The 25,714-nt window shown below is 37.4% G+C and overlaps 1 protein-coding gene across 1 annotated transcript in view; it reads right to left on the bottom strand.

Annotated features, from left to right (window-relative positions):
• Positions 1–1,219: 1,219 nt before the first annotated feature.
• LOC147398201 (protein DETOXIFICATION 14-like) overlaps positions 1,220–25,714 on the bottom strand; it is a 61,479-nt gene continuing 36,984 nt past the window's right edge. Inside the window, exons 2-7 of the mRNA XM_086448950.1 lie at positions 4,683–5,227; positions 4,180–4,266; positions 3,947–4,003; positions 2,939–3,177; positions 1,673–1,878; positions 1,220–1,285 (exon numbers count right to left, since the gene is read on the bottom strand). Of these exons, the coding sequence (XP_086305076.1) occupies positions 1,220–1,285; positions 1,673–1,878; positions 2,939–3,177; positions 3,947–4,003; positions 4,180–4,266; positions 4,683–5,227 (1,200 nt within the window). The remainder of the gene's footprint in view (positions 1,286–1,672; positions 1,879–2,938; positions 3,178–3,946; positions 4,004–4,179; positions 4,267–4,682; positions 5,228–25,714) is intronic.

The following is a 25,714-nucleotide window of genomic DNA, read 5'->3' as shown; positions in this document are numbered from 1 at the left end:
CCACAAATGAGAGAAAGAAAAAAAGGCAAAGAGAAAGAGAAGTCAAGTATGATCTCGAGTTCTTTTCCCTAGTTCTTACCCCAGGGATGATGGATTTGAATCCTCCATCTCAAGTGATAAGTTTGTTGTTAGTCCATCATGTTAGGAAGCAAAAAAGAAATAGAAAAGAACTTGTGGCTTGACATCCATTAATTTACAAAGAAAGAAAGGGCTACAAATGAAAACTAGATTAAAAATCTAACCAAGAAGAGCTCAAAATCGAGGCAAATTCACTATAGATGGTTTGAAATACAACTTTGATAGGGTCCTCTCCACCCAAAGAACCTTTTAAGACTCCCTCTAAAAACTCCAAAAAATTTCTGGAAAAAGAACCTCATTAAAACTCTATAGAACTCCCCTATTTATAGAATCATAGGGAGTTAGTTACAAAGAAATGAAATTACTAAACTGTCCTAACATTTTTCTGTCAAAATAGTGAATGAGCATTCGCTCTCTGCTTAATGAAGCCTTCTTAGTCTTCTTTGTTGTTGAATTCTCATCAATTTTTCTCATTTCTTCAATTTCCTTGCTTGTACTCCAACTTATGGTGAAATCTATGTATATTTCAAACACCAAATGATGTGGGACCATGGCACCATACAACACCCAGATCTTCTAATAGTGGTCGACCTATTTGGTTTTTAGTGGGACTCAAAAATTTGGTTTCCAATTTTCTTTACAAATAAGGGGTTAAGGTAAATTTTAAGCATCCTCAATATTGTGCATGCATCTTCGGGAAAATTAGGTATCTCTAGGCTTATAAGTGTTTCAATTAGGATTTTGTAGGTTGCATGTAATGGATTTAAAAAATGAGATCTAATTAATCTGTAAATTGTTCAATAACATAGTGAAAGTTCTTGATTGTCTATATCCATTGACTAGTTCTAACTGTAAACTACGCATTTTTCTTCTGCGTTGAAGTGATTGTTTATTTTTCTCTTTAAGACACATGTAGTCGTTATCAAGAGAAATTTAGAAAAAGAAAACGGAAAAAATGGAAATAGAGAATATTATAATCTAGGATCCTCTGTAATGTTCCCATAGAATAACCCTTTGATGTTATAAATATTGTTTTACACTCCTTTGAGTCTAACGGAATTGATAGTTATCCAATCCAGGGAATGCCCTTTACTGAGCCAAAACTAGATTAGGACCCCAAAACAGTGTCCATCAGTTGTGTTTACTCGCTTACTTCGTTCTCAATCGAAAATCTTCCCTCAAATATCCTCTCCCTTGCCTTTATTGCCTGCAAAATGGACATGGAAATCACCTCACTAGTTAAGAAAAGGTAGACACCCACAAAGTATTTTGGTTCATTTTTTACTTTTAGTGATGATTTAAGTTCCATAGTCACCTAATTCCTTATTTATTTGACACACACAAATGAACTATTATGCTCGTAAAACAAATGCAACAACAACAAAGCCTTAACCCAAAGACTTGGAGTCCGTTAAACAAATTTTCTTCCTCCAATCTACTCAGCCCAAACCTAAGTATTTTGTTATTGACAATGAGTTCATATCTTCTTTCACTATCCACCATCCAGGTTCTTTTGTAATTAACTAAAGTGAGTATTAATGAATGATAATGTGCGAAAACTAAGATCATTATCTATAAGGGATGAATTACAGACCTGTTGTTGCCAATTTGTACAACTTGTTAAGAGAGAAAGTAGAATTGTTTGTATAATTTCCCCACTTAGTATTCCAATCCATAATCCTTTTCCTCTTAGATGTAGAACAAAACCCAATAAAACAGCTACCGGAATCCCTACAAGATAGAACGCACCAAGGTTCGCATAGGCGCCTAGATGTTGCAACCCACAACCTCTAGCAATACCTAGACATATAAATAAAAACATATCAAAGCTTCATTTGTTGAATGATAATACTAAAAGAAATTTTATGGCGATAACCAAAAAGAAATTTAAAGCTAAGGTTAAAGAACTCTGGTGGGATCGTCCTGTAGGATTTGGTTTTTAGATGGAATTTGTTAGGAGCCTTACGTTAAGAATTAAACTTTCCACTCCATTAATGCTTAGGTATTTTTTCAGCATTGGTTGGGGCCATAATGTTTGGTATCAGAGCAAACCCCACATCAAAGGTTCGAGTCATGCACTATGTGAAAACTAAAAATTCGATGGGCCAAGGCCACAATTTTAGAAATTGAATTTCCACGATCCATGACCATCGAAATTCTTGATGGTCCACAAATTTGATGGCTTAGAGCCATCGGATTTCTCCCATCTCCCATTAATTTGACATTTCGACTCGTCGACAAAAGAAATTTGACAATGAAAATTTTGATGCCAATTCAGCCCCTTGGTCCGTTAAATTTTATGAAATTCAACAGACCTAGACCGTCAAATATGGGCTTTCTTCACGTTGTGATGGAATGGGGTCTTGAAAAAAAAAATAGAATTAAATCAAGAAAGGACTCCTCTATAGTATGTGGGATATGGAAGGGGTCCTACAAGAAAAAAGGACTCTGCTATAATATGAGAAATGGAAGGGGTTCTAAAATAAAAACAAAAGAGGGACTCTACTATAATATGGGATATGGTAGGCCATAGTAGGCTACCATGACTAGTCTGACCAATGGGCTTGGGGGGGGGGGAGGCTTGATATAAGGTGGGCCAACGAGGGTATTGGCCTCGATACATGGGGGTATGTTAGGATCCTTAGGTTAAGACTTAAACTTTCCACTCCATTAACTCCAAGGTATTTTGAAGTATTGGTTTGGGCCTTAATAAAAAAATAATTGTTGGCATGATTGAGTGGGTCCCTTGTGCTTTGAAGGTTGTGGGCCTCGCTGTTTTGGTTTCGAAAGAGTTTTATGCTTGTTGAAGTTATCTTCGATAATGAAATCTTTTTTAGTTGTAAAAAAAAAATTGAATTACCTGAGAGGACACCTTGTAGGCTGTCCATGATAATTGAGAGAGAAAGGAAAGGAGCCATTACAGTAACATAGTCTACAACTTCCTTCTCATTGCTATAGGCATATCCCCAAATGTGACGGCTAGCAAATATGATTGCACTTACAATAACTGCCTCCATGACAGCAAGGCACATCGCGACACATATTGCCACACGAACCGCTTGTGGGTTCCCTGCTCCCAATTCGTTTGAAACCCGAGTGCTACATAATGGAGGTTGTTGTGTCTAATTAATACAAGCCTTATGTGTAGAGATATATAAATAGAAATTTACAATACAACACATTCAAAGGCTCCTTTTGCATGTGCACACATTCATGGAAAGCAATAGATCAACAAAGAGAGTTTATTTTGCCATACCAACTTTTGTTTTGTTGGGTTAGATGTCATGAATTAAGGTCGTGGCATTATTGTTCATACCCGACTCAAGGAAACTCTAATATATGGATATTTGACTTAAGGGAAAATATGGAATTTTGGGTTTCGGGAAAATTGATTTTGGATTACCTGCAGTTGTATATGTTAGGGCTGCAATCATTTCAATATTAGTGAAACTCTTTTATTTATCATCCGTGGACGTGGACGTGGACATGGACGTGGACATAGGCTTGGCTGTACTTTAAATCTTACGTTAGTTGATTTAATATTCTTGGTTATCTTGCATTGGTATACTGTTAAATCTAGGGATCCAAAAACTAATGTTTATAACATTAAATTAAAAAAAAAAAAAAGAATTATATCTAACGCACGTACTAGGAATATAAACAAAACGAAAGGGTTTCTGAAATGAAAGGCGTATAGAGGAGGAGGAAGAAGAAGAATAAGAAATAGAAATGAGTGTTGTCGTTATAAATTAGAATGGTTATCCGCACCCCAGACAGTTTAAATTCATTGTTATGTCTGTAGTAAAATAAAGTAGGTTTGGAAAAATAAGTTAACGAAAATGTATGAGAAAAAAGTTTTAGAACTTACCTTGCAGCAGATCCAAGTCCAGCAGGTACCGTGTAGAGAAATGAAAGAGTAGTGAGGCTGTTCAAATTGAGCAACGAAAAATAATTGAGTTTGTATCTTGCAGTGATACAACCATACAACTAATAATATCATCACTCCAAATGAAATTTATGACAACATTTAAAGACTTAAACTCCATTTAACTTTACTACATCAGACCATCAAATTAAAGAAAAACTTCCAACTTATCATACCATATAGAGAGAACTGAAGTTTCAAGCTGTGGATTAGGTAAAATCCCGGACAGAAGGACAAGCAGCTCGAACGACCAATACTCAAGACTACCATCATCAACACGTAGAGCTCATTAAAAATAGAATGTATTATCCCATTGGAGGGCAACCATAAAAGCTAAAAAGTAAGCATTGGATGTTAGCAACCTTCAACACCATATTTTTTTTTATATTAAAATGTTCTTAAGAACATTTTTTTTTTAATCTTTTAATTACAAAAAAAGGTAAAACCTTCATTTCCATTGTGTAATTCTGTCTTTGTGCAGAACTTTCTGAGGCTTTCTGAAATTTAATAAAATATCATTGCATAATGACAATAATACCCATTCTCAATCTTGTGATTAGAAGACAAAAAAGATAATTTTCTTTTTCAGAACTTAAATGAAAAAAAAGCATGGTGTTGGAGGTTGCAAAAACTCAACTTATAAAAATAAGACCTTAAAACATGAAGTAGAGAAACTTACCAAAGCATTAAAGTGGAAGGGAGTGCAAGGCGGAAGAATCCGCCAATACCTTTGAATGCCTCCTTTGATAGTGGTGCACGTGTTTTTTCACAGGAAGGAGAAAACATGATGTATAAGGCTAGGAAGATCACATTCAACCAATACGATATACCAATTGCTAAAGCAGCTCCAACATTTCCTAAGCCCGACTTAAATAAGAGAACCCAACAGAGAGGAATATGGAGACAAAGAGATGCAAAGGATCCCAAAAGCAAGGGGAGGATCAAACTTTGAGACTGTAAGTATTTCGTTAGCGCTTGAAGATTTGCATATGCGAATAGTGCAGGGATCAACCACATTGTATATTTGCCAACTTCAAGGGATCTTTGATGGTCTTGGCCTATAAGAATCAGTAGTTTTCCAATGTTGATCCATATGAGAGAGAGAGGGAGACAAACCAAGCTGAGAGATATTATAGCGTTGTAGGTATGAATTCCAAGCTTTTGATATTGTTGTGCTCCATAAGATTGGCCACATAAAGTATCCAGTGCATTTGCCATTCCTAACTGCTTGTCATATACAAAATTAAACCTGTTCTGATCGACTCAAATAAATTTCAAGCATATAAACTGTTGTGAATTTAGACATACCTGTTAATACGTTAAGAAGAAAATAACAAAGAAAATCAAGAAACAAACCAAAGAACACCAAGATTAATGTGAGTTGTATTTAGAAGAAGAAGAAAAGAGAGAGAAGAGAAAATGAAAATAAGAAAATGTTGAGATTTGGGTTGATCGCCCCTTTTTTCCACCTTTTATATTTGATTAATAATAATTACAAATAACCCTCTGAAACATCTAAATAATATCAAGGAAACCTTGGATAAATGTAACTCAAGAGTCATGACACAATGTGAAAAAAGCTCAAATTTGATGGCCTTCGGCCGTCAAATTTCATAAAATTCAATGGACCAAGAGATCAAATTGGAGTTGAATTTTTCATTGTCAAAATTTTTTTTTAATGGGCCGAAACTATCAAATTAATGAAGGATGAGAGAAATTTGACAGCTCTAAGCCATCAAATCTAGGAACATCAAAATTCAATTTCTAAAATTCATGGGCCTTGTCCCATCAAATTTTTATGTCGAATTTTCTAGTTTTCACGTGGTGTGAGGGGCTTTTTGAAGAGCAAAGAAAAAAAAATTCTTCTAAAAATCCCTTAAAAACCCAATTCAAGTAGGAATAAAAAAGGAGGAATTATATTTGGGAATAAACCCCTCACAAGTTTGGTCTCCATTAGAAACAAAAAAGGAAAAAGTTTCTAGAATTGGGTTGCCTTCTTCACATTGATAGTATATTTTAAAGAATTTTGGTAATATGACGTAGTTTGTGGCTAACGCACTTAATGCCATTTGTGTGTTGTAAAATTTACGCATTCAAATATTCAACATGACTTTCATTGTCCCAATAGAAACTAATCAATACATATCTCAAACTTACATATTCATGTTAAATTAAAATTGGGTATGGTTACTTACCTTGTGTCATCGCAATTTAATCTTCGATTTAATGTGTTGGAGGTGCATACTTCAATCCACCTTCCCCATAGCCTTCAAAAATCCCAATCGAATTTGATTCTTTTATCGCTAGACTCACCTTCCCCCTTCTCTCTATGTGGATTGACTGGATTAGTGATTGATGAATATCACTTTTTTTATTTTGTTGTTCTCTACAAATCGTTATGTGTTCAACTTTTCAATAAGGGTAGCTGATCCCCTTTTATAGATAAAGGATGAGTGTCTAGAATCATTCTTTTAGTTAGTCGGTTTCCTATCCATCAAGATCTCCTACTAATCTTTAAAGAATATAGAATTCTAATTATATTGGGTTTCTATTAATATCATATAATTCTTGTACGATTTGAAAATCAAAATTGTGGAGGTCAACTTGCCCAAGGTAAATGACATCGCACGTTACATGGGATTCTAACATTCATCCACTTGACCCATTAGACTGGTCATGCTAATAGTAAGTTTCAAAAATATTTTGAAAAATGACTCAACTTTAGGTTTCTATAATTAAAAATATTTTATATGTATTACGACTTTTTAAAATCATCAATATTCTCAATGTGTAATTAGATTTCTTAATACCGCATTTCGATTAAACATTAATGTGAGTCATGACAGTTATATGTCATCTATGCTATACATCCTTCCACGTACCAGGTCATTTATACCTTCTCTGATATAACATTTAATTGTACCCCTTTCATTTGTCTTGTAATGACATTTCCTATATTACTTAAATTAAAACAAAATATGCATAATATAATTGGAAATAAGAAATAAACAGAAAAAATAAAACTTTACTTAGTACTAATATTAATGTCAATTACATAACCACTTGAAAATAATCTATTCCATATACATAAAAGATTTCCCAAAAAGACCTATTCAAATAACAAGTTCTCTGTAAACTTTTGGTGATGACCCTTTTATTAATAGATCAGTTATCATTTGAGTAGTACTTGTAGACATCCCATTTCGTCTAGACTGATCCCAAGAATACCAAAGCTTTTCAAAAAAGGATTCGACTTGAGTTGATTTTCAAATGATCACGAGGGCTTCACGTTAAGCCAATAGACTATCTAAATTTGTGATTTTGGCTTGGTATGGAGATAACCAATGGTTAGGCTTAAATTTTAGCCAGGTCATAGGTTTCCAATGGCTAGAACAATAATTTGGACAGTATAGGTAACCTACAACCAAGTTTATTTTTTTACCCTGGCCAAAGGCCACCAACGACCAGAAGAATTTTTAATATTGTATGGAGTGACCAACAGCTAGAAGGAAATTTTGAATTGGCCATTAGTTACCTAAGACCAATTCTGTTAGAGACCCATGTGTATTTGAACTTATTAAGGGTTAGTTACCCTTTAAGCCTCATGTTAATTGCTTATTCCTCAATAAAATCTTGTCATTTTACCTTTTCATCCTTGTTTTATTTACCTATACAATGTTGTTATCTTTCTTTATAGTAATTCAACAAGTGCTCTAACAAGGACCTTTGGTCAAGTTTGTCTCCACTTGAGGCCAATTGCCACACTAATCTTGGTTTGTTGAGATACATTAGATACAAATTCTCCTTCTACCCATCCTAAATTATTCACTATTCAAAGAACTTCCATGGCATTCAATGTAATATGATAATTGTCCATAGCTTTTGACTAATTTGTTCACCCAAGAAAACTCTCTATTACTTGTACCTAATAACCAACCTATCCTTAATTTGTTAGAAATTATCTCATGAGAAATGATTAAAAAAGCCAAAAACCTACCATCTAATTATATGTCATTTGGGTTGTTTCCTTTTCAATTGACTTACGATCAAAGTCTTAGGACCATTTTAACATTCATTAAGAATTCTTTAAAACTTTTGGGATGATTACCATCATACCCATTGATGATTAAGATTGGTGAGATTCAACAAGAGAATAATGACCATCAAGGCCAAGGTTAGAAGATGAAAATAGCTTTTTGTTTAGAGGTTTTGTAGAGAATATTGAGAACTCCAAAATTTTGGACAATTCTATCCCTAAGGGTATCCCAAACTCCTATAAATAGGACTCTTATCCAAGGCAAAAAGAAAAAAAAAAGAGGGAGTAAAAAATAATCCAAATTTCTCTTCAAGGGAAAATGAGTAAAGGGTCATCAAAAATTCTGCCCAAAATCTCCCAAACCTCTCTAAGCCTCCCTATTCTCTCCAAATCTCTTGAAAACCTCTAGAAGTTTAAACCAAAGAGAAAGAAAAAGAAAAAGAAAGAGAAAAGAAGAAAACCAAGGTGGGATTGGACTCCCTTCTCCCTTTTTAAACTCCCCCTTCAATCTAAGCCCCCTTTTTTACATTCTAGTAAGTTTATTTCATATTTGTCTTTTTTACAATAATGTAAATCGTAGATTTGTTTTGTGAGGCTAGGAGGTAGATAGTAAGACCTCTTAAAGACAATCTCCTCCTATAAACCCTCAATAAGCTTTTTGAGAGCACTAGTTTAGATTTTTCTTTTCTTGCTTTATGTCTATGCGATTTAAATTTATATTGTAGATATTTTAATCTCTTTACTCTACTTGTACTTTAAGTTTCTTAGTTTTTCTTATTTTACTTCTTTGGTGGCAATAGAACTAGAGAGTAAACCCCCCTTGGAGGTGATCTTTTCTTTTTAAGTCCATCACATGCATACACTTTGCACACACTTACTTAGTTTTAAAATAGCTAACGTTCAATGGTATGGATCTACCTAGATCTACACCTAAATCCCTAAGCTAACAAAAATAATCCAAAATAGACACATGGCATGCATAAGGTCTTTAGCCTTCCCATGGTGGTGTCCAACTCATGGACGCCCTAAAGATTAAACCAACAATAAAAATGCTCCCATGTAAGCACATAATCTCTAAAAGAGCCTTTGGATTTTCACCAAAATCCTAGGCTCATAAAAATTTTCAACAAGCTACATTTTTTTTTTTAGCTTGCTTATTGCTTCATTTCGTTTTTCATCTAAAATTAGACTATGGATCTTTTAAAAATAGCCTTTGGATCCAAGATAAGGTGGAATCCTCATGGATTCTCACCAAAATCCTAGGCTAACAAAAATTTCCAATAAGTACTTACTTCTAATAAGGGCTTGCTCATCATATAAACTGTCCATTTTTCAAAACAAAACTATAGATGATTTTCCTTAATTTTCTGTATTATTTCTTTTGTTTTTCAAAAATAAGTTAATGTTTCAAAATCACACCTATGGTCGTATATTGATAACCATCTTTGGATGGGTGGGATAAGGTGCCCAACACCTTCTTTATCCTTCAACCTAATTTCCTTACCATAGATCTCTAGATAGACCATTTCCTTTATCTTTTAGATATGCGAGTCACTACAAGCTAAAAAATAGATTTCAAGAAAATAAATTTTATAGTGTCCATTTACACTTTAATTGAATGATGGTAACTCTTAACCCTGTGTAGATGAGTTCAAACCTTCCCCAAAGGTTTCGATAACTGCATATCTACAGCCTGGTGACTCCGCTAGGGACATGCTAAGGGTTCAAACTAGAAGTTGTTATGACCATTAGTGAAGTTTATTTTTGAAACATTAACTTGTTGTTTTTTATTCTCCTGTAGCTAACATATTTTCTTTGTTTTTTTCATATGAGGAATGTTTGTATTAATGTGGGTTGATTTGTTATTGTTTTAGGAATTATTTTACTTGTAAGTTGGCACACCTCTTTTTCAAAATGTATTTGTGCACATCTCGATCATAGCCAATGCACAAACCACCCGTCCTATAAAAACTCTCTAGTCCCAGATCAAAAAATCTTACGCCTTGAGGTCGTAAGTCTTAAGGTCATTTACCTTAAGACATCAAGATGAAAATATCCTACTCAATCACCAACCTATGAAATACTTGCTTCGACTTGTGTGGAGGTTTGAAGATTTGAGAACCTTCAACCTACCTATCACCAATCATGCATAGTTTGCGGTTAGAAGTCTAGGACACGTTTTGAAAAAAATTCCAATGAATTGTGTGCCAACTCTTGAAATTCTTGTAAATTCACAGGACCTTTTCGAATGACTTTGACTCCCCAAAGTCAGTTTGCAACTTGAAGAGGGTCAAGCCCCATCAAATCTAGTTGAAACCTAATATTGGAAAGAAAAAAAAAGATGCAATTTTTTTACAAAAAAATATTTTTGATCCATAGGCCAGAACAAAATGTTTGCCTAGTCGTTCCTTAGTGATAGCCAAGGCAAAAAATTTGTTTTGGCCATTCCTTACTTGTGGCCAGAATAATTTATTTAGCCTGGTCGTTCCTAACTTATGACCAGAACAGAATTTTGTTCTAGTCGTTCCTAACCTTTGGCCATAACAAAATTTTGTTCTGGCCATTCCTTAGCCAGGCAGTTTTTTAGCCTGGATAGACCTCACCTGTGGCCAAAGGCATTTTTTGGTGCTTTCTTTATTCACTTTTGGCCCAAACAATTATGTGGCTAAATTTGAATAATGGCCATGGACCAAAACGAAATCTTGACTTTTCCCACCCTTTTGACTTATTGTGGTGAGCTTTAATCCAAGTCCAGTATGTCTTCACATTCCCTTTTAGAGTTAAGCCAGTTAGCGTCAAGAGTAGCGTTGTTTTTAGATCCAAGCCTCATGTTCATCAAAGTCTTCCAAATTTTCTCAAGTATAGGATTAAGACCCAGTGCCGTCACTTCTATCACTATATGTTTCCCTAGGTATTCAATTCGTTAATCCTTACTTGTATAAACCAACTGATTCAAACAAAATAATAAAAATAAAAATCCTAAAAGAAGTTAGGAACCCATTTCGCATTTCGATCATACCAACTTCTAGGATTTATAGAGTTTTTCAAAACCAAACTTTAGGTTTCGATTTTTTAGACCTAGGCATGTCCATAGGTCTTAGAGTATTTATTATTTCAAATTCAATCCAAATTCCTAAGTCCAAGTTTTGAGTCATCCTAGATTACGTTTCAACTTAAAAGAGATGAAAAGTTTTTCACCTCAACTTTTAAGATAGATCTCTACTCTCTTTTCCTTAGAACTACAAAATTCGTAGGAAATGTAGCACTATCAATCTTCATCCATTTAAGGTTTATTAGAACCTCTCATAATTGACCCTACTTGTGGGTCACCCCAATTATTCCTCGTTGGCAAGGGTCGTACCATCAATCTTTATCTATTTTAGGTTTGTTAGAAACTTTCATGAATGACCCCACTTGTAGGTCACTTCCTTAATCATCAACGGCAAGGGCCGTGCAATCATATAAAAAAAATTCATGGCTTCAAATCTCATACATCCGAGATACCCATTTCCAAGGTTGAAAGGCAAAACGACCCTATACAATGAACTTATTTCAAGACCTTTCAGGTTCAAATCTCATACATTCGAGATACCCATTCTCAACGTTCAAGGGAAATGTGGCCCTATACAACGAACCTTTTTTAAGGTCTTTCAGGTTTTGCCATATATACTCGAGGCGCCCAACTCAAAGGTCCGGGCATATAACACCCATACAAGGGACCATTTCCTCTATGTCTCCTACATTCGAAATATTTTCAAAGATTAGGTCTCTTAAAAACCTTTGGACCTCTAAAAGTCAACTTAGATCGTAGATCAAGTTTTTTAAAACCTTTGGGTCTCTTAAAGGTCAATTTACTCATTTTTTTTTTCATAGTTTGGGTCTCTCAAAGATTTTTGGACCTCTTAAAGGTTATTAGATAGTAGATCGGGTCTCTTAAAGACCTTTGGACCACTTAAAGGTCAACTTAGTATTACTTTTTTTTCGTAGTTTGAGTCTCTCAAAGATCTTTGACTTTCTGAAAGTGCCCTCGATCCGTGGGGTGCGCGGATCCGCTTTTGACCCTTGAAGTTTGGGAGTTGCCACCTACTTAATACGGTCTAGGAACCGATCAATGACTCTAAATAGATAAAGGACTAATCTAAAACAGAAAAAATTGAATTCGGGGATCATGTTACGGGGTTGGAAAGTGTTAGGCAACAACCCTGCCCGGCCAAAGTCGGTCTTTACTAACTTCCCAAATAAATTACATTGCTAAAAACCTAGATAGTAATAAATAAATAAATAAAAAATTATACATTTTCTATAGCAAAGACTTTGTTCCCTCAGATCCGACAAAAATTGCTCCTTGTACCGTACTCCTTGCTTCGTTCTGTCTCCGGATTTGATTTCCAATCTCCAAGGCAAGGTATCTCTTCTTTCTTGGATCTGAATTCTTCAAGTTTGTTAATGGATTTTGAAGTGTTTTTTTTGGGGGGGGGGTTTTAGGTGTTCTTTAGGCTAAAATCAAAGGAGGGATGTTAGGTAAGGAGTTGGGGCTCCAAAACTAGGGTTTATAGGAGATTAGGGGGGCTTCTAGACCTATTTCTCTTAGGATTTATGAGTTGATACGAAAATAGGGTGTGAGCACCTCTATTTATAGATTTTTTTATGGGTTGATTTTGATAGAGTTAGTGTTTAATTAGAGTTGTGTTTTAGTTAGAATTGTTTTAGGTAGAATTGTGTTTTAATTAGAATTGTTTTAGGTGGAGTTGTATTTTAGTTAGAACTCTATTAGATAGAGTTATTATTTAATTATAACTCTATTATGATTTTGACTTTTGGTCATATTTGATTGACTTTTAATATTTTGACTTTAGTCTTAATTGACTGACTTTTAATATCTTGACTTCAGTCTTACTTAATTTACTTTAATTTTGACTTTAGTCTCACTTGATTGACTTTAATACCTTGACCCTAGTCTTTCTTGATTGGCTTTAAATTTTTGGAGAACCCCCCCTCTATTATATCTTTAATTCTTTGGACCCCCAAATGGAGGGGTCCTTAAAGAAATATCTCACGAACCCTCAACAATTTTACTTGAAAGCCCGATTGATCGATTTTTTTAATTCAAAATTTTAAATTAATTTCATTAATGTTTCACTTTAATTATTTAATATTTTATTTATTAATTTTGAAATTTTTAATTATGAAAATTGTGAAATTACCGTTTTACCCCCAGAGAGGACTTTTCACATTTTAAGTCGATTTTTAATGTTGTAAGATGTTTTAGAATCGGTTTTTCATAAGGAATTCAATGGAAATATTAGTTTGTGTCATTTATGGAATTTTTTGTGTGAAATGATTGTGAACTTTATGAGGGGCATTTTCGTAATGTTATCGAATTCTGTTAAAATTGGTGAAATGATTTATTTAGTTTCGATTTGTTGTTTTATGTGTTCAAAAGGGATTTCCTAATCGTAACGTAGGCTCTAGGGTTGTTTTGATGTTAGGGTATTTTGGTAATTTGGTCAATTTTTAGTGATTTTTATCGTGAAATTTTGTTTTTGGGTCTGCAAGATGATGATTTCTATGTTTCTGGAGTCGTATTTTCCTAGCGTAGCGTGGTTTATAAGGTTTTGTCAGTTCGAGATACCTCATCCGGATTTCCGAAACATATCTGGTAACAAAATAAAGCAATGGAATACACATCCATCATTGGGAATCATTGCGATCGGGTTGACGAGTTGATTAATCAGGCGAATGCAAAAATGGGGTGTCTACAAATGCCCCTCTTTGGCAGAGGGTTGAAGCAAACTAGATAGCAAATCTATTTTGGTAGATAGTGCGATATCCGAATGCTAAAGCTAGTGACAGTTCATTTTGCAGCCTAATTTAGCAATTCGTCGGGGTGTTCGGGTCCTTGAGGGTAAAACTCTCCCCGAATTAGAAAAATGTCAGGTCCTTTAGCGCGAGCTCTCACTGACAGTGTCAGATCCTTGAATTTTAGAAAATTTTCCTTGACTGATGTAACAACTGTGCAAGTGTGTGATTTCAAATCTGAGCATAATTTGAGCATAATCTGAGTATAAACTGAGCATAATTTGAATATAAACTGAGCATAATTCCGAGAAAACCCTCAACGGTAACTGAGCATAGTTCCAAGAAAACCCTTGGCGGCATCTGAGCATAGTTCCGAGAAAACTCTCGACGGCATCTGAGCATAGTTCCGAGAAAACCCTCGGCGGCATCTGAGCATAGTTCCGAGAAAACCCTCGACGGTAACTGAGCATAGTTCCGAGAAAACCCTCAGCGGCATCTGAGCATAGTTCCGAGAAAACCCTCGGCGGTAACTGAGCATAGTTCCAAGAGAACCCTCGACGGCATCTGAGCATAGTTCCGAGAGAACCCTCGGCGGCATCTGAGCATAGTTCCGAGAGAACCCTCGACGGTAACTGAGCATAGTTTCGAGAGAACCCTCGACGGCATCTGAGCATAATTCTGAGAAAACCCTCGGTGGCAACTGAGCATAGTTCCCAGAAAACCCTCGGCGGTAACTGAGCATAGTTTCGAGAAAACCCTCGGCAGCATCTGAGTATAGTTCTGAGAAAAGCCTCGGTGGTAACTGAGCATAATTCTGAGAAAACCCTCGGTGGTAACTAAGCATAGTTCCGAGAAAACCCTCGGCGGCAATTGAGCAAAATCCAAGATAGCCCTTGGCGGCATCTGAGCAAAACTAGCAAAGGAATGAAGGAATTTTGGGAAATAAAGAATGAATTTGGAGAAAACTGATTAGAATGAATCGAATAAATCTGGAAGATAATGAATCTAGAAGAGAAATGATCAAATCCAAGAATGATTGGATCTGGAAGAGAAACTGGGAATGAAAGAATGCCATATTTCCTAATGAGTTATTAGTTGATCTCTGGACACAGTCAAATGTGAGATCCATAGTGCTTTTGTTTAAACCTCAAGGTTTTATCCAAAAAGTTTTATGAATTTAAAACCTGAGTTTTTTATTTCTTTTGAACCTCAAAAGTTTTACGAAAAACTGTTATCAAGAGGGTTACCTTAAATTTGAGGTTCTCATTATCTCTTAGGATTAACATTGCTCAAAAGCAAAATGCCTCTAGTTTGACAATGACCATGGCCTTGAAAATAATTGAACACATCATAAAAAAATACCCCTAGTATAAGGGGAAAAAGTTACCTTAAAAAAAAAAGAAAATGCCCCTTGTATGAAGGTTTGAAATAATTGATTACCATAAGCGCAATAAAGACTCAACTTTTAATTTTGATTAATTTTATTGAAGATTTTTGAGTCAAGCTCAAGAGTACAAAATTATTTCCTTTCGAGTCTCATCATAGAATTCACCCTTATCTCCCTTGGTTCACTTGGGGAAGTAAAAATTTTCAGATCGATCGTAGACAAGATACTTGTGACTTCTGAGTCTATGCCTGGTTTAAGCGAAGTATTAAACTTGATTATTCGGACTATTGTTGTTTCAGCTCGGACCGCTCTCAGCTTGGGATTTTCTTCTGTTTTTCTTTGCTGCTCTAACTTTTGCGTAGATCGCCTTTTCAGGTTTTCAATCTATCGAGCTTGCTCTAACTTTTGCTTAGATCGCCTTTTCGGATTTTCGATCTAACGAGCTTTTTCTTTTTTTTTTCTCAGCTCTGATTGTTGTCAAGGTTGTCCTTTCAGATTTTCAACCTTGCGAGCTTGCCTTAATTTTTGCCTAAGTCGCCCTTTTCGGATTTTCAATTTAGCAGGCTTCATCATTTTTTTTCTTCTCCTCTGATCTTTTAGAGTTACTGTCTGATCATGCTTTGTTATCTTCCTTTACTTTTCATACGGTACTTAGGAGGACTTTTATGGGTAGGCTTAGGACTTGGTATAAAATGAAAGGAATTTTGAGACTCAAAAACCCAAATGCCCCTTGTGTGGCATTTCCTTTTAAATTGCATTGTTATTCCTTAAATTTTCTTCCCCATTTTGGATTTTTTTTCTTTTGAATTTTTTTTCAATTTTTATTGTGTGGGGAAATAGATTTTTTTTTATTTTGATGTAGTCGGGCCTGAAGTAACTTCTCAGGTTGCCTACGTACCCCAGAATTTTGGGATCAGACCAAAACGTAGTTCGAATTTTTCCCTCCCCTAAGTTAGGTGAACGGGCTGAGAAAGAAAAAGGCATCATTTTTTTTTTGTTGTTAACGGTTGCAAAGGGGTTGAGAAAGGATATGTTGAACTGGGTAACTGGGTAATATGAGGATTGATTCGGCCAAAGATGGCTTCCTTAAATGTAGTACCGTTTGATTTGGTCAAGGTTGGTTAGTTCTGGTATTTCGATTCCATCATGATCTTGAAGTCTGACAGCTTTTCCTGATAATATTTCTTTGACAATGAACGGACCTCCCCAATTTGGTTTGAACTTCCCTCTAGGGTCAAAAATAGGTGTCCGATTCTCTTTAAGTACTAAGTCCCCGACTTGTAAGTGACGAGTCTTGATCTGTTTGTCAAATGTGCGGGCAACTCTTCTTTGATAAGCTTGCACATGATACAAAGCTCTTAGTCGTTTTTCTTCGATCAAATTCAATTCTTCATACAGTTGGTGAACCCAATCTGTTTCTGACAACTGACTTTCTAACAAAACCCTGAGAGACGGAATCTCCATTTCAACTGGCAAGACTGCTTCCATGCCATACACTAAAGAGTAAGGAGTAGCTCCGGTGGAGGATCGAATTGAGGTTCGATATACCCATAATGCAAATGACAGTTTTTCTGACCAATCTCGATGTGATTGACACATTTTTTTGATGATAGTCTTGAGATTCTTATTAGCTGCTTCTACTGCTCCATTAGTCTGAAGGCGATAAGGAGATGATTTATGGTGTGAGATTCTGAACTTTGAACACAATTTGATAACCTCAGCTTTGAAGTGTGACCCGTTATCAGAGATCAGCTCCGAAGGTACCCCGTATCGATTGATGATGTTCGTTTGAATAAACTTTACAACTCGAGACGCAGTGAGGACAGCATAAGAGGCAGTTTCGACCCATTTGGTAAAATAATCGATGGCAACTAAAATGTATTCATGCCCATTTGATGCCTTAGGCGATATTTTACCAATAATGTCAGTTCCCCAGACTGAGAATGGCCATGGTGAAGTCAGACCTATTAATTGAGATGGTGGCACATGTATAAGGTTCGCATGTATTTGGCACTTATGACAGGTTTTGACCATGTGATGACAATCTGTTTCCATCGTGGGCCAATAATATCCTTGTCTCATAATCTTCTTAGCTAACATTTTTCCGCTCATGTGAGGGCCACATTCTCCTGAATGTAGTTCAATCATTATCTATTCAGCTTGATCTTCATCAACACACGACAAGTAAATCCCATCATAAGACCTTTTGTATAAGCTTCCATCGCTTTCCATCAGGTAGTCGAGTAGCAATGTTGATCTGATGGCAGTATGCGGGTTTGTCTTTGACTTCAATAGTGATCGGTCTTAATTCCATGCCAGGGGGTAAATGGATTATTGAAGATAAAGTTGCTAAGGAGTCAGCAAATCTGTTATCTTCCCTTGACAAGTGTTGGAACAGGATAGCTTTAAACTTACTGACTAAGTTTAACAAATACTCATGGTAAGGTTTCAACTTTTCATCCCTAGTCTTCCATTCTTCCAATGACTGATGTATGACCAAGACCGAGCCCCCAAAAACCTCAATTTATGTAATGCCCAGGTTCAAAGCAACTTCGAGCCCCGCGATGTATGCCTCATACTCAGTCGTGTTATTAGTGTTCGAAAAGGCTAATTTAATAGCAATAGGAATGTGGCATCCTTCCGGAGAAAACAAGACTGCCCCTATTCCATACCCATTTTGATTGGCGGCTCCATCAAAGTACAACTGCCATGTTTTGTTCTACGGTTCTTCTTTAACGTGCAAGATGTTCTCATATGGGAATTGATCGACGGGCCTTATTCCTTCTACTACAGGGTGATCTGTCAAGTATTCTGCTACAGCTCTCCCCTTGATGGATTTATGTGTAACATGCGTAATGTCAAACTCTGATAGCAACAATAACCATCACGCGGTTCTCCCTGTTAACATCGGTTTCTCGAAAAGTTACTTGAGAAGATCCATCCGAGATAACAGGATAATTGAATGAGACAACATATAGTGCCAGAGTCTCTGAGTAGCCCACACTAGTGCTAAGCAAGTTTTCTCCAAGGATGAATATTTTCGTTTATACTCTAACATCTTCTTGCTGATATAGTAGATGGCCCTTTCTTTGCGAGTATCTTTGTCATACTGTGCAAGCATGCATCCCATAGCTTCTTCTGTGACTGACAGATAAAGAAGAAGTGGTTCGCTCGGTGTGGGTTGAACCAAAATAAGCGGGTTTAAGATATACTCCTTGACTTGGTCGAAAACCTTTTGACATTGTTCGTTCCAAACTGTTGGTTCATTCTTTTTTAAAAGCTTGAAAATAGGTTCGCAGACGTTGGTGAGTTGAGCGATGAATCTGCTAACATACTGAATTCTGCCCAGAAAATCTTGAATCTACTTTTCAGTCTCGGGTAGTGGCATCTCTTGGATAGCTTTAATCTTCAGAGGGTCTAGTTCGATCCCTCTTTGACTGACCACAAATCCCAACAGTTTTCCAGAAGTTACTCCAAATACACATTTCTGTGGGTTGAGGCGGAGTTGGTACTTTTTGATCCTTGTGAGAAACTTTTCTAACGCAGTAACATACCCTAGTCGTTCCTTAGATTTGACTATCATATCATTTACATAGACTTCGACTTTCTTATGTATCATGTCATGTAGTAAAGTCGTAGCTGCTCTTTGATAGGTGGCTCCAGCGTTCTTCAAACCAAAAGGCATGACCTTGTAGCAGAAGGTCCCCCACTGTGTGATGAATGAAGATTTTTACATATCTCGAGGGTCTATTTTTATCTGATTGTACCATGAAAATCCATCCATGAAGGACAACAACGCGTGTTTTGCTGTACTGTCCACTATAACATTTATGTGTGGTAAAGGGAAACTATCCTTTAGGCTTGCTTTGTTTAAGTCTCTAAAATCCACACACATTCTAACTTTTCAATCATTTTTCGGTACTGGGACAACATTAGCAATCCACTCAGGGTATTCTACTACTTCCAAAAATCCAGCGTTAATTTGCTTCGTAACTTCTTCTTTGATTTTCAAAGTCCATTCCGGCTTCATACGTCGAAGTTTCTATTTGATTGGTTGAGCATCAGGATATAACGGAATCCGATGTTAAACAATATCTGTGCTTACCCCCGGCATATCCTCGTAAGACCACGCGAATACGTCTTTGAACTTTCTGAGCAAATCTACTATCCCTTTGCGTTCATCAAGAGATAAAGTGACCCCTATACGAATTTCTTGAGGACTTTCTTTTGTTCCGAGGTTGATAACCTCTACTTCCTCTATTAGAGGTTGAGCCCGACGTTCCTCTTCTTGTTCAAGTAATTTGATTATTTCAGGGGGAGGTTTTTCGTCAGAAGATTCTCCCTTCAAAGCCAGATTATTAGTTAAATTATTATTGCGCTCGGGGTAATCAAAAATTTCTTTCATTTCATTAAAAAGAGATGGGGTAACAGGACTCATTGCAGATTTGACAAACTCACTAGAAATAACAGACTCAACAGAAACAACTAACTTACTCGACTCAATAAAGGACTCAACTGGCATGTCAGATTGAACAGGACTAATGGGACCGACAGACCCAGCCTTGACATGCAACACAGGACTGATTACATGATAATTTGATAGAGACCCAACAGCGGGTTTGATTACAGACTGAGGATTTAGGATCCCTTTCTCAACTGACAACACTAAGATACTATGATCTTCACTGAATAACTGATCGATGTTGAGGGAGTCTAGATCGAGTTGCCAGTCTTCAACTTTCTTCTCCTTAACCTCTGTGCTCGCTTCCTTTTCAAGCCATTCCATGCCAAAGAAGATTTCAAATCCCGGCAGACGAGTACCAGTGATGTGATCAATGAACGGCTCTGAGAATCTACAGTAACGGAAGTCTTCTCCTTCTTTCACAAAATAACCATTGAGGGTCTTTCAATAGGACTTTATTTTAATGAGATCTGTGGTACGTTTTTGCCTTTTAGCAATGGCCTTATCCCGTTTTGTCTTCCAGTATTGGGCCCAATCTTCCTTAGTAGGCTTATATCCTAGTCCGAATGTGTCGATGGCCTCTTTAATCACTGGTGCCTCTTTAACACCTTGCTGCTTGCGACCTAAGCCCATACCAAGGAAGAATCTCATTTTCTTGAATATATTGGCCATGTAGTAATTAGAGGTATTTTCCATTGAAAAATATTCTTTCATGGCTTGATCCCATTGGACTGAGCATATCTTTTCAAATTCGAACCCACTGAGCTCTACTTCCTGTTGTTTTGGTTGAATCTCAAGCAATGGCTCATCCTTAGCCTAAGTATTATTTACGATCCCTACCATTTCAGCGTCTCCATGAAGAGTAATTACTAGCCCATCCTTGATAAACTTGAACTTCTGGTGTAGCGTAGAAGGGATGGCTTTGATCTGGTGTAACCATGGTCTCCCTAACAGTAAATTGAAAGAAGACTGGATGTCAATGACCTAAAATTCCACAGGAAATTCAGCTATGCCTGTAGACAATCGAAGGTGAAAAATTCCCAGTACATCTCTCTTGGTGTTATCATAGGCTCTAACACCTTGATTAGTAGGTTTGAGATCTTCAGCCTTAAACCCGAGACAAGTAGCCTTTTTCAACGGGCAAAGGTTCAGTGTACTCCCGTTATCAATCAAAACCAGAGGTACCCTCATCCCGTTACAGTCAACTGTAATGTGCAACGGCTTAGTGTGACTTGCCCCTTCTTTTGGGAGATCTGAGTCCGAGAAGGATAGGATATTCTCCACGTAAGTTGTCCCTACTATACTGGCCAGCTGATCTGGAGAAGTATCAAGGGAGACTTGGACTGTGTTTAGTGCTTTGAGAACAGCCTCCCTATGAGCAGTGAAAGCCATGAGTAAACCTCATACTGAGATATTGGCCCCTGATTTTTTCAACTGCTTGATCACGGAGTTATCTTCTTCGATGCTTTCCTTAGTGGGATCTTCTCCTTCTTTTCTTGCCAGACTGCAGGATTATCAACACAGAGTTCTTGTGGCTTAAAAACTCTTTCCCATCGAGTCATATGTCTAACTTCATCACAGGAAAAGGAGAAAGGCTCATCTTCTTCAGTCAACAAGTATGGATCTTCGTTCGTCAAAGGTACAGGGTTTTTCAGATTCATTTGAGCCAACAGGTAACTAGTGAATGCGGGACTATCGTAACGGGGCGGGGATAAACAATACGTATCATCCGAGGTTAAGTCAAATGGTTCATAGTTCGTAGTGAAAACCTCAATAGTGAAGGTTATCCCGGCAAGGGGGTAACTAGACGGTTTAACTTGGATTGGATAGATGAGAGAAACAGGGTCGAATAGTAACGGGATGTGAGAAACCATGTTCAGGGTTGGTGGAGGTTGATAAGTAGGAAGTGGATTAGTGGTGACATTTGGTGGGCTAGGGATGGTAATCTTTTTATTGTCAATAAGGTTTTGAATGGCATGGCACAAGGTGATACATCGATCCGTGTGATGGCCAGGATTTTGATGGAACTCGCAGAACACGTTAGCATTGTGTTCAGCTGGCAAGGGATTAGGTAAAGGTCGGGGTTGGATAGGGGTAAGAAGCCCTTTTTTCATCAATTTATGAAGCGCTACAGTGAGACTCATCCCTAGATTGGTGAACTGACGCGGAATTCGAGGTTGACTTGGGTGAACCTGGTTATTAGTCTGGGCTGGGGGTTGAGCTGGGGTAACTGAGGTATTGGCGATGTAAGTATGGTTGATATTGGGTTTGGGAACATATGGTTTCTTAAGCTTGTTATCTGAGGGGTTAGAAAGAATTCCAGAGGCAAATGCATCCTCGAGTTGGCTTCCGGCTTGTAACAACAATTCAAAAGTAGGGAGATATTGGGCCACTAAGTGCTGAGCATATCTTTGAGAGAGATTCTTTATGATAATCGCTACTTGTTCCTTCTCCGAAGGTCTATCCCACATTTGAGAAGCCTTGGCCCTCCAGCGACCAATGAAATCAGTGAATCTCTCCCCATTTTTCTGTTTAGTTGCTTCCAAATCCCTTCTTGAGTTCTCAATTTCAGTATTATATTTATACTGATGCCAGAAGGCCTTTGACATGTTCTCCCATGTACCCACAGTAACTGGATCTTGAGACATTAGCCAACGTAGTGCTGATCCTGATAAAGTTCTTTGGAACAATAATGTCATATGTTCGTCGCTGAGCCCCATAGTGCGCATCTTGGTAACATACACCTTAAGATGCGTTTTCGCACACCCTGTCCTACTGAACTTGTCCATTGCAGGCATCACAAACTTCTCTGACAAATAAATTCTAGGGATGCGGTTCAGAGCTTCAATGCCTGCTGCAATTTCATCAATACCCTTTATACTCTTCATAGCTGACTCCAATTGAAACATTCTATTAGATAACGCCGGATTTTCATCAACATACTCTTCTTCTCCGTCGAGCTCGAAGACTTCACGTGGACGTTTCTCTTTAACCTTTTTTCCTTTTAGGTCATCTAGAGGAATTCCCGTCGATTTCGAGGTCTGTTCCAACATTTTCACTTTGCCTTTTATGTTGTTGATATCATTGGCAAAGGCTGCCAAGATTTTACGGATCTCTGTGAGCTTAGATTCTGAAGCCATCTCTGCTTGTTGACTTGGCACTGTGGTTCTTTCTAACCGACTGGACTTACGAATCCAACTAGGAGGTGGACGCTTGAGTTTGGGCGCAATGATAATCCTGTATAACCCCATCAAAGGTGGATTTAGTCAATTTCAGTATTACCCCCTTGATAACATTTTAGAAAATTATTTTATTGAGGTTTGTGCACCAATCCATTAATTAATTCATCCACACAATGAGTATTCGAAGAGAAAATAAATATTTATTCAAAAAGAAAGATAGTTTTATAGAAAATGATTGACAAACAATATATTCTTATTAAAACATCTTTCAACAAATTTGATTTGATCTATTTTTGCATGGACGCTTGACTTTGTCTTGATGGTCATCAGGATTGTTGTCAGGCTTGACCCTCTTGGCTCTAACAACTGGCTCTCTGAATTCTGCTGGTCCGTCTGCATACCCTAAGGTACGCTTGTTCCAAGCTTTCTCAATGAGGTGTACCAACTTTTCAGTCAAAGGTTCGGGGAAAAGAAAGCTTTGTGCTGAGGTAAGGATAACTCTGTAGGTACATCGTACTGTTCTGGGATCAGATTAGGGTGGTAAAAAGATGTTTCTTCTAAACCCATCAGAAGGACATAATAAGATCCTTTGGTTCCTAGAACAGGGGGATCAGTCATCCACCAAGGGCACCTAAAATCAATATGATAGGCAAGGCGAGAGTTTAACCATTTGCTCCAAGCTTTGACTGAGTTGTGACGCACTAACAGGTTTCTCTTGGAAAAGTGTTCTGGCCCATATTCGAGGTTTGAAGGAACATCTACGATTTTTAGACGGTCGCAAAGCCACATATAGAGTAAGTAGGGGCTTCCTTTGAAGCTCTCCCGCTCATCATTTTTTATGGCATCTAAACCTGAGAAGGTTTCGACTAGGATGAGAGGTATCGGGTTAGCTTTCCTTGAGAGCTGAGAGGCTATATCTATGAAAGACTCAGAGATAGTTTGGCCATCACTATTAGAAGTCAGTATGTATTGGGCTAGGATTCCTAACCATAATCGGTAGTCTCTAGTGGCTCGCCAGGCTTCGGGTTTTACATTGATAGGATGACTGCGGGAGCGATACGGGCCCATTAAAGGTACTAAGTCCAATCTCCCATTATGAACTAAGGCCTTAGCTTCTTCCTTAGAAATGTTCAGTTCGGTGGCGAGGTCACCAGAATATCCGGTCTTCAATGAGGACCGGACTAGAGGTCCTGAAGTGGATATCCTCATGATGCCACAATAATCCTCGTGAGTGGGGCACAAGTGCATATACCCCATATGGAATATGTGAAGATAGGGGTTCCATCGCTTAGCCATAGCATTTAATAGGTTCCAATCTATCTCAAATTCGTGGAAGTAGAGAGCACTCCTTAACATGAATCTCCCAAAATTGATCTTCTCTACAGGGTGTTTTCCTATGACGGTCGTTTTGACTAACTGATCGATTGGGTTATCGCCTGCGACTAGCATCCTGGTTTGACACGTAAGGGTATTTTAGTACTCTTCCAAGGTCCATGTAAAAGATCAATTTTTTATTTTCTTCTAGAAAATCTTGTTCTTATGGAAAATATTTGCTGGAAAATATTTTATCTTGGAAAATATTTTTTCTAGAGAACACATTTTTTTTTTTTTTGGAAAACTTTCTTTTCTGGAAAATATTTTATTTTTCTTCTTTGAAAATTCGATTTTCATTTTGATTTAACTGGCCGGGTCCACCATGATGGTTAGATCGGGATGGACTGGGTCATTATTGTAAACGAATGGATTCTTTATTGGGTCGGTGCACCCATGTTAATTTCCAAAAGCAAAATTTTTTATCCTTGAAGACAATCATACACTCTGATCTCACCATTCACATCACTCACATACATTCATCAATCAACAGGCTCCATTTAATAAACAACCCGGGAACACCCACGATAAGTTCGAGTCGTGACCTACTGGGAAGGTTTCTAGACTTTAAGCTTACTACGTGCAATGCATTTTTATCTGGCCACCCTTGCCCAAGCACACCTATATACCTTTCGATACGTGGTGACTTGGTTTGATATACCGTATAGGCGATAATCTAAAACCTCAATTCACTTCTCTGAAGTCAAAAACAACCAGTTTGATCTCCAGTTGAGAAGTGGGGCACAATGCTGAGCAAGGGCCCACTTAAATACCTCTCGTCTAGAATAGACGTAGTCTATCCCTCTCGTACAGTAGGGTACAACGGGGCAAGATCTTGCTTAGGCACCGATTTTGACCAAGAAGTGCAATTGATATACTTAGATTATCTTTTATACCTACGGGTACGAGTCAAGAGTTGTAGCTTTCATAAATGGTTTGGCGTCCCACGAGGGGACCGACCACGTACTAGTACTACGTTGGCAATCGGGACATGTGACTGTGTGGCTCACAATAGGTCAAAGGCTCAGGTCGCTCCAGCCTGCGTGCATCAATATATCTCTCAGAATCACCTGATCAGACAGTATTAATGCCCCCAGTTTGATATATCCTAAGGTACGTGACTGGAGTTGTGGTTTTCATGAATGACGTCGCATCTCCGAAGAGACCGGGCCACGCACTAGTGCCACGTTGGCTATATGGGACGTGTAAGTGAGTAAAACAGTAAATGTGCATGTGGTGTGTGCAAAACAGGGTGGGGTGTGCCCGGGGCCTTTTTCAAACAAATGGGCCCATGGGTCCAATCAAACCATTACAGCATTGATATCATATGAATATGAAACACCAATCCAATCACATTATGATCAATATCAAACATGTATTTCAAACAAGATTATGACATGTTAGAAGGGGATTAAAAATTAATAATTAAATTGAATCATTGAAATAAACCCCTAGTTCCAAGTCTCAAAGAATT

Source organism: Akebia trifoliata, chromosome 7, assembly GCF_017979445.1.
Source record: "Akebia trifoliata isolate Shusen 1 chromosome 7, ASM1797944v1, whole genome shotgun sequence".
NCBI classification, from domain to species: Eukaryota; Viridiplantae; Streptophyta; class Magnoliopsida; order Ranunculales; family Lardizabalaceae; genus Akebia; species Akebia trifoliata.
The sequence above is the reverse complement of the archived record's forward strand: the minus strand, read 5'-3'. Positions and strand labels throughout refer to the sequence as shown.